Source organism: Helianthus annuus, chromosome 8 (genome assembly GCF_002127325.2).
Source record: "Helianthus annuus cultivar XRQ/B chromosome 8, HanXRQr2.0-SUNRISE, whole genome shotgun sequence".
Lineage (NCBI taxonomy): Eukaryota > Viridiplantae > Streptophyta > Magnoliopsida > Asterales > Asteraceae > Helianthus > Helianthus annuus.
In genome coordinates, this window is record NC_035440.2 from 59,734,726 (window position 1) to 59,744,545 (window position 9,820).

At 34.9% G+C, this 9,820-nt stretch overlaps 1 protein-coding gene across 1 annotated transcript; it reads right to left on the reverse strand.

Moving 5' to 3' along the window:
* Positions 1 to 8,351: 8,351 nt before the first annotated feature.
* LOC110870085 (protein FAR1-RELATED SEQUENCE 5-like) lies at positions 8,352 to 9,502 on the reverse strand. Its single transcript, XM_022119284.2, has 2 exons — positions 9,308 to 9,502; positions 8,352 to 9,210 (listed from the first exon to the last, which is right to left on the reverse strand). Exons 1-2 carry the CDS (start codon positions 9,500 to 9,502, stop codon positions 8,734 to 8,736), a joined length of 672 nt encoding a protein of 223 aa, XP_021974976.1. The 3' UTR covers positions 8,352 to 8,733.
* Between the last annotated feature and the right edge of the window lie 318 nt (positions 9,503 to 9,820).

Here is a 9,820-nt window from a genome sequence, read left to right on the forward strand (position 1 = left end):
AGAAAATTGTACACTAAAAAAAACAAGGATATGGCTGTCGCCTGATTCCCCAAGGAAAAAAATTGCTGGGGTCCTCATGTCTCTTAACAAAACAGTCCAAAACCCAGATAATGATTACACAGAAGGTACAACGGATAACGGATATAAATCACTACATTGAATATGTATTAAGTTTTTCTACAAGCTGTAACTAATTTGCATTTTTTTTTGTAAATGCAGACCTTGAAGATGATGTGGCAAACGCGGCTGAAGTGGCAAAGATCAATGGTATGACCTTTTTTACAAAACATATTTAGCTTTTTTTGTTTGCAATAATCTTTTACACGAAAAAAGTATTCATATGTATTTGTAGCTCAAAAATATAGAGTGCGAGATAACTTTTTTGGTAAGACTTACTGGAACAAGAATGTACTTAGCGTACTTCGTTCAGATTCGTTGAGCCATAAACTGTTTTTTACGTTCTTCGTATTCAATCAATTTACTCCTACACGTTAAAATTTTATTTAAAAGATGGATTAACAAGCTCCATTTTGATTACATTTCCCCGAAAAAATAACGGTACAATTAAAAACGCCTATGTATAGTAGTTCAAAACCTTAGTGTACATTTAATGGATCATGATCATGTACTGACTCTTTAAAACCAATCATTTCTAACACAAAATAATGATAATTGACATATTCGAATAAACACAATCATGGGAAAGTGCGAAATAAAAAACGCAGTGCGGCGACTGATAATTTACTGAAAAAAGGTAAGGTGCAAAAAAATATCATACACGCGCGTGTGATAATAAACTGATACTATTTTTTTAAACGTATATAGCATCTGGCAATGATCGGGGGAATGGCGATGGCAAGCGAAGGAAGAATGATGTGTCAGCAAAAGGTAACTTTAGTGATGACAATCCTAACAAAAACGTTATGTGAGGAAAAGCTAACTTTAATTTCTTTATTTGAAATAGAAACTCCACTATTGAAACATACACGACAACATACACGTGCAGTAATTGTAGATACAAAAATAATAAAAAAAAATAATGATATCAATCTTACATTTCTCTACATATAAAAAAATGTAAAATGTTTAACTAACAATAAAGTAAACCACCAAATGTATCTCCTAAATTGCAAACTAAGCGTAACATGTGTGTATGTGACCACATTTAACTAAATAGATGGGGGTAAGGCTGACAAAACACAAGAGATGATACATGGAGAAAGGTGCGGAGATGCCACTACAGAAAAAAGTGCTACATGTGGAGTCATAGGCAATGAAGAAAATGAGGCAGAACATCAAGAGACGATAACTACAACAACAAGTAAGTTTTACATCTTACATATAACCCGTCACATGTGTAGAAAAATCAAGAAAACCCGATCATACACAAACAAACTAACAGGTATGTGTCTGTGTACATGTGAATGAATATAAATAGACAAGAACAACGAAACACAAAACATGCAAGGATTGTTTGATGCGCCTACTTTCACCTGCTCACACAAGACACCGAATTAGGTAACTCATGATTCCCAAAAAAAAATGAACATGTGTTATTTCTGTACACAACAGATAATCCGACTTATCAAAACCAAAAAAAAATGCAGGTGATGATGTTGATGATACGCATAATACGGAAACTTCCGTACCAACTATGATACAAAAAAGTGATGACAAAAATCAAGAAGGTGAGTTCTACATGTTTTTTTACTTCTTTCGAAAATTATAATACACTTGGCATTTTTTTATTAAATACTAACGAACAAAAACTAAAATTGAGCAGGGAAGGGAACGGCTGAAAATGATATCACACGTAATGCTTGGATAAAGGAACTTGAATCAAGGCGAAGAAAACCAGTTGGTAGGTTCAACCGCTCATATGATGACCATGAACACGAAATGGAAATCGACATTACAACGGAAGAACAACGTATTTGGGAGTTTCTATTCGATGTGAAGTACTCAATGTAAGCTTCAGTTTAAAAATATTAAAAATACTAGTTGTTACATTATGCAAAACTTTGGTCCTCTTATAGATTATGGAATGTTTTGCTCCAAATAGTATGTTTTTTTTTTTAAATAGTCTATTATGTTTTAAATGTATAACAGCATATGATTTTTCACAAACCAGGACACGGGAAATGGTCATCTCCTTGTCTAGCGGGGTAATAAAAAATTTGGTCAATCTGCTGGGTAAGTTCAGCTATAAAAGATATACGTAAAACATAATAGTCCTAGTTTCTTGATATCCAGAATCTAATTTACATATCTAATATTGTCTTACGCAGAGATGTTATCTTCGAGAGTATATACGGCTTGGAACTCACAAAAACGCTGATGCGCACATTGAGGGAGGAAGTGAAGGTCTGCTCTGATGTAGTTGATGCTTGGGTAGATGTGATGAATTATGAAGAACTTGATAGAACCGACGGCTGCCCGACGCGGGTTTATTTTAGCACAACTGTGATAGTAAGTGTTCATACTATATTACTTGATCTTTGTCTGTGATTTTGGATTTATTAAGTCTTTTGGAACGTTGTAAGTATGTCTATCTAAATGCATCTTTTGAATTATTGTAATTCGGGGCTTGCACCACCTTATTGACACATCTTATTTGAAAAAAAAACACAGGACAACTAGTTATTGATGGATTCTACTTGTGATGATGATGAACGTATGAAAACGTTCGGCGAAAGGATGGTCGTAGGCGGCGCATATGATTTCATTGGGATGAAAATGGGCTTCTTTCCAATCCTGGAGAATGATGAATATTACATGATTGTTTTCGATCTGGAAAACAGTGAAATAACCGTCATAGACCACAAGCCTGATCGCACACCCTTAGCTGGCATTAGGGATCTCAAGACTACTACAAAAAAGATACACCATACAAAGTGGTTAGTCATTTTCTTTTCTCATAAAACATTACGATGAAAAACAGCAACTCATACAAAAACTGATTAGTTTATCGTTTTTTTACAGAAGCATATGCTGGAGGCTTATTTGGAGCATTCCGAACATCCGTCAAAGGATAAAACTGCGCCAGCCAAGATTAAGAGGTGTGATATCCATTGGGCAACAACTGCACATCCAATGGATACTGCAGTATTCCTTATGCACCACATGCAGAATTTTAACGGCATTAGTAAACACTTTGAATGTGTTTTTAGTAGCAACTGGAAGCAAAAGAAAAAACAGATTCTTACCCTCTGAAAAAAATTCGCTACACGCATACTACTCTATGATGTGAATGTAATGAAGGGAAAGGTTCGCGATGTTGCATTATCAGTGTAAGTTGCTGCTCCGTATGGTAATGTTATGTTTTTTCGTGGATGGGCCTATTGTGGACAACTTAAACAATTTAAACTCGTACTTTGTCAGTTGCCTATATGTATCTAACTATTAATGTCTGTCGTTGATCTGGACAACTTAAACAATTTATGTGTATGTTAAGTGTTACATTTTGGTGAACCATAAGTAAACTACTGGAAAGTTTGACTAAGATAAATATTTTCTTTTGACAAGCATACAATAAGATGATGTAAAAAAAGGTGTTACAAAGCAATATTTCCGTTTGATAACTTTTTTAATCAATATGTGTGTTCTTTGCTATAATAATTAGCGTTAGTCAAGTGGCCATAACTATCATTACAAATTACTTTGTTACAAAAAAAAAATACCTTTCTTTGTACAAAAAACAGTACCAAAAAAATGTAACAACATATATTAAATTGAGGGGCGAGTTACCTGCTATGCAAAGCTAACTACGCGTTATAATATATTTTCATAAAGAAAAACAACTACAGTCTTACAAAAAAAAATGCTGCCAGCTTTGAATTGTCAAATCTGCAAAAAAAGTACACACATGTACCCACACCATATCCAAGAAATATATCATAGTACCCATTATTATAATAATATATATAAAGTACAATCTCATATAAATGCCACATTATGGGGAATCTAAGATGGACAAAATGAAAGGATAGTTCTCAATTGTACTTATATCTTATCTCAATTGTAATACTCTTATAGTATTTTTATAAAGAAAAAGTGAAGTCTTACAAATTAGTTGTGCCAACTTGGAAGTGTCTAATCTGCATAAGAAGTACATACATATCGAACACTATATCCAAGAAATATATAAAAGTACAGTCTCATAAAATGCCCCATTATGGGGAATCTAAATTGGACAAATAGAAAGCTTATCACTCATTAATGTTTACACCAAGGAAAAGGCATAAATAATAAAAAGGAAAATATGTGTACTTCTATCTCTATCTTATGTCCATTTAAAAAAAGAAAAAATGATTACTTCTATCTCTAACGATATGCATTGTTAATGTATCTCTGTCATGATTTGATAACTATAGTACACGCATTTAATAAATCCCAATTGACTCTTTGCGGTGTAATAATAAAAATATAAAATATATATACACCTATCACATTTGGGTAAACAAAAACGAGGGAAAAATCAAAAGTTCAAAACTTGTAACTCGTTAAATCAAATGTAAATCTACTAATTGCTTTCAAACAAAAAGAAAAAAGTAAAAAAAAAAAATAATTAACTTCTATGTTGGTCAGTGTAGTACATTTAATGTTGATGTAAACTGATGTAAACAATCTAATTAATTTATCCACCTAACATCATTTGATTGTCTATAAATAAAGGTGAAATGTAAAACATTAGTTTCATCACTTGTTCACCATAAAGAACTAAAAAAAAACAACCTTATTATGTCTAGTCCATCATCACCAGCTAACTCAAAACGGGTTACCAAACGATTGCGGAGAACTCTTTCATTCGAACTCCAAACTCCAAAATCGGATTGCAACCCAGAGTGTTCTCAAATCACAAACACCCGTTCTATTCCGTCAACGCCGCAAACTGTTGAAGAAAATCTGGATATGGATGCTAAGCTTATAAGTGATCTCCTTACTAACACTAAACTTGAAGTAACAACATATGATGAGATGTCGCTAGAGGAGGCACTTTTTGATGTTGACTGGGGATCATTTTACTTCACCACACAAGTTACCCCTGTCAAAAACTCTTCATCTGTGGTGCTCGCAGACCAAGCAAAACCAGTCAACGCCACCCAGGAGATCTCCCCGGCAGTTGATCCAAAGACTATCGATGATCCTGAAGATGATCCTATAGATGATGATTACTCTTGTTACTCTCCAAACACCCTTATCTCGTGGGCCAACCACAACCCGTGGGAGAGTGAGCTTAGCCCAGAACCACTTGGCGCTAAAATTGAGTATGGCACTCCAAGATCGTTTCTTGACTAAATAGTGGTGTTTATGTGAACTTACTAGTATGTGTGTGAAAAAGAAAGTACCCCCATGTTCCCTCTAATATACAGGGGCTACTTTCCTTATCCTATGTTATCCAATGTACTTTACCATATTTAGTGTTTAAGTTATTATGTACTCAACTAGGGCTACTGAACTATTCTGTTAAATCTATGTTTTCAATCTATTTTATTAAAAAAATCGTGTCATTATTATATGATTTCAACAAATATTGACTTCTAAACATAAAAAAAAAAAAAAACTTACATAAGTTACACCCTTTAGGAAAAAAATAATAAATGAAAAAGAGTAACATGATCAAATCTAAAAAAGTGATTCAAGCAACCGTCAACAAAAGCACATAATCAAAAACACACATACAACAAAAATGTACAAAAACCTTAGAGAAAAAAAAATGTAACACGGTACGTAAGCACGTGCACACATACAACAAAAAATGTACAAAAATCTCAGAGAAAAAAAAAATGTAACACGGTACGTAAGCACATGATCACACACGTACAGCAAAAATGTACAAAAAAACTCAGAGAAAAACAAAAAGTAACATGGTCAAAACAACCAAATTATTTCTTTCAACAAAGGAAAAATCTACAAAAATCTAAGAGAAAAAAGAAAATGTAACATGGTAAACCCAAAACGAACAAATCCATCACGTAGAAGATTCTCGTGTTCAACCAAACATCAATAAGTACATACTACCCAGGATAATCCAACTAAGTACCACATATTTCTTAGTCTCAACAAACAATGGCAAAACCCTCAACAAACAATGCTAACAAGTAAGCTGCCAATCACTAACGCTAATATTAGTAACCATATAACCCTCTTCTTCTTCCGGATTTCTTGCTCACGGGCAAAGAGTTCAGCTTGTAGGTTATTGATGTTCCTCAAAAGACCTGGTATGATCCTAGTTGACCTTAGGCACATCGGTGGGTCGACCCAACCAATGAAAGGGCAGTTGCTAGGCTACATTAAAAATAATGGGCATAAACCCCGATTAGAACATACATTTACTTATTAAAACAGGGTTCGAATTTTTTACCTTAAACGGACATGAATAGAACCTTCTTCCTGGGTTGTCATCTGTCCATGATGTCCGGATGGTAGCAATCCTCCCACATGAACACCTTTTCATGTTTTTTTGAGGGGTAGATGAGGCTCAGATAGATGAATTGTAAAGAAAATAGAGAGATAAGAAAATGATATATTTGAATATAGTTAGAGTAGTTGTATATGGAGATAGTTGGAAACCTATAGTTGGAATGATGATCTATGACATCCATCTAGAACAAAAGATATGTACTAAGGATTTGTGGGCCCCACTATAAACATATTCTTTTGTCATTACCCACATCCGTACACTTCTTTCGTTTTCTACTTTTTATTACTTTTTTCTTTTGTTAGCATGTGGCCTACCCATAGAAAGAGTTTACGACCACATTTGTACTTGTATAACCAACAGAAAAAAATTCATCCCAATAAAGAAGTAACAACACACAAACTAGAGAGTTTTTTTTTTCATTATATATTACACCACAAAAAAATTACAAAATCATTAGACACATAAATTACTCCTTAGTTAATATTCATCCTGATACTTCACCTAATTTCTAATTAACCTAAAAACACACATCTTCAAAAACAAACATAATTAGAAAAACACAAGAACACCACCTTATTTCTACTTGAGCTCCTTCATGTGAACCACTTTTTGCACTTGCATGGGTTTGGTGGCACGGAGGAAACTGATATGTTTATTGGGAAATATGAATCCCACTCAATTTCACTCATCCATGAGACATCATCAACCCAATCGCTGTTTTTGGAATCATCAACATGTCTCTTTGTTGGGTATATTGTAGGCTCATCATTAGGCATCACATCAACGGTAGTGTGTGTATCAAAGCCAAAGGGTTCACCCTTGGGCACTACATTCGGCTCCAACTTAACTATAAGCTTAACACTACGCATGTTTTTCGGTATTGCTCGAGCCATAGGCTTCACATCGGGCTCCACCTTTGGGGTCGAACAAAAGCTACTCCTCTTTCCGCGGGGGTGCCCATCAATGGTAAAAATCTCCCTAAGCGTGTTTGTGGACATAGGCGCTAAAGGGGTTGCATGCATATCGCCAACACTAACTGGAGTCGATGCATACTTTCGAAGTCTCTTCCCGACATTAATGAACTCATTTTTTCCAAGATTGAGATCGATCACCTCAGCATCCGGGACTTTGTATCCCGCGGATGGCCTCTTGTGCATTGTTATGCTTTGGGTGTGATTAGTAGTTAACAATGGTTTGTGGATGTACATATTATGTATGCTGAAACTATTTATAATGAAAAAGTAAACATTTGGGGGTGGATGGTGGTGATTAGATACGAAAATAAATGACAAATTAAATGCATCACCAGATAAAAAGGAGAAAGTAACAAAAAGATACATCTTGTTGGGGCAGCCCATCTTGTTGTATGTATTTTATATAAAATTTGTATCTACAACTTGACCATATAAAAAAATTTTACTTTATGTATAATATATAAAATTTGTTACAATAACAAGTAATATTCATCCAGCCTTCATCCAGATATATTATCTCTTTAAGAAAAAAAACGGCTTGTGTTTTATAAAATAAAAAACACAAAAACAAAAAAAAAACTACAAAATACTATATGTGTTTAAATTTTTTTATTTGATTACTATTTTTTGTAACGAAATGGGTCATTTTCTGACTAATTATATATATAACTTGGAATAAAAACAAAACCAGAAAATCCATAAAATAGAAAATTCTCAGATTCAACACAGCAAAAATCTCAGGGAAAAAATGTAACATGGTGAAAACAAAACAAAAAAAACCATAACATAGAAAATTCTCAGCTTCAACCAAAAATGTCGAAAAAAATGGCAAAAAACTGAACAAACAACGTTTAGTTTTCACGCAAACATTGTGCATATCATTTCATAATGCAAACTGATCAATTAAACCATAGTCATTAAACTGAAAACCGTCCTACATACCAAACCCACATACATCCTAACATGAAAACATATGCATGTGCATCCATTTTCAGATAATCTACACATGCAAACATGTGCATCTACAAAAAGGCAGCCCAAAAAATACAAAAGGATGATCAAAGTTTAGTTCCGCTCCACAAAAATGGAGACCAAAAAGCTGGCGTCATACAAGTTTTCAAAACACGCACAGCACACACATCAAAATAAATACCAAATCAAGTGGACTCCTAACTCGCAGAGCTTGAGTCCACATCCTCGTTACCCGATTTATTCTTCTTCTTTTTCTTGCAATTTCTTGAATCATGCCCAGTCACGTACTTCATACATGTTCGGCAAAGCCTTGGTGTTTTGGGAGGTTTAACAGCAGAGTTGCTCGTTCCATCCTGCGATGCTCTAGACAATCGTCGACGTTTGCCGCATCCTCCTGATCCCATCTGGATTGTTGAGAGTTACGTCCCCATCTAAAGAAACACCAAGCAATTCTTCAACAGCAACATAGTTATCATTCTTGGCTTCGTCATCAACTGGTCCTTCATTTAGTAACTTGGATTTCAGTTCCTTTATCTGCTCAGCGAAAGTAGAAAGTCCTCCAACATCACTTCTTAATGCGTCTACGCATTCGGTTACAATCTCAAGAATCTGACTTCTCGCAGCAGCTTGTGGACGGGTGTCAACGCCGTATCGACGCTCAATAGAAAATATACTTTTGGGAAGCACATCCCTAGTCCAACGCTTAACAACAAACTGGGCAGGGATTTTTTCAATATTGTTTACCCGGTAAACACAAAAGATGTGCCTACACAGATATCCAATACGGATGAAGTTGTTGCATGAACAAGAGACCGACTGATTTCTCAACTCAAGTTTAACCTACAAAAACACCAAAACACATTATTAAGCTTCTGTGAAAAAAAGCAAAATGAAAGCTTAAACAAAAGATGTCATTATAAAGATACAGCACAGTTACCGTGAATGTGTTGGTTGCACTGCTTCGCTTGTCCAACTGATTCACATAGTAAACACGAACATCATCACAATCCTCCGTGTTTAGAATGTAACAAAACAACTTCCCCTTGTATATCTCTTTTCTTACCTTTGTGAAAATTGCATGTGTGTACAGCTCAAAAGCGTGCTTCTCGATAGCTAAATTAGTACTGTCCATGAATACACTAGATGAGGTTTTAAACTCTGCAACACGTTGCCTGTAACGCTGATTGTCTATCCTAGTTTTATAACATAGCATGAACTGAACTAGTGTGTTAGCACTAGTAGAGTTGACCTTGAAGCTTGAGTTAGAGCTTTCACATCTTGATGTGGTCTTCATCAGACAACACATTGGGATATCACGGAAGTAGGCAGGTACCCATTGGTCCCTAATTGAGTACATATCACTCAACCAGTCGTGATCTTGTAACCCATATTCCTCCATCAAAAGTTGCCAACGCGTCTCAAATGTAGATGGTTTCATGTGAATACTCCA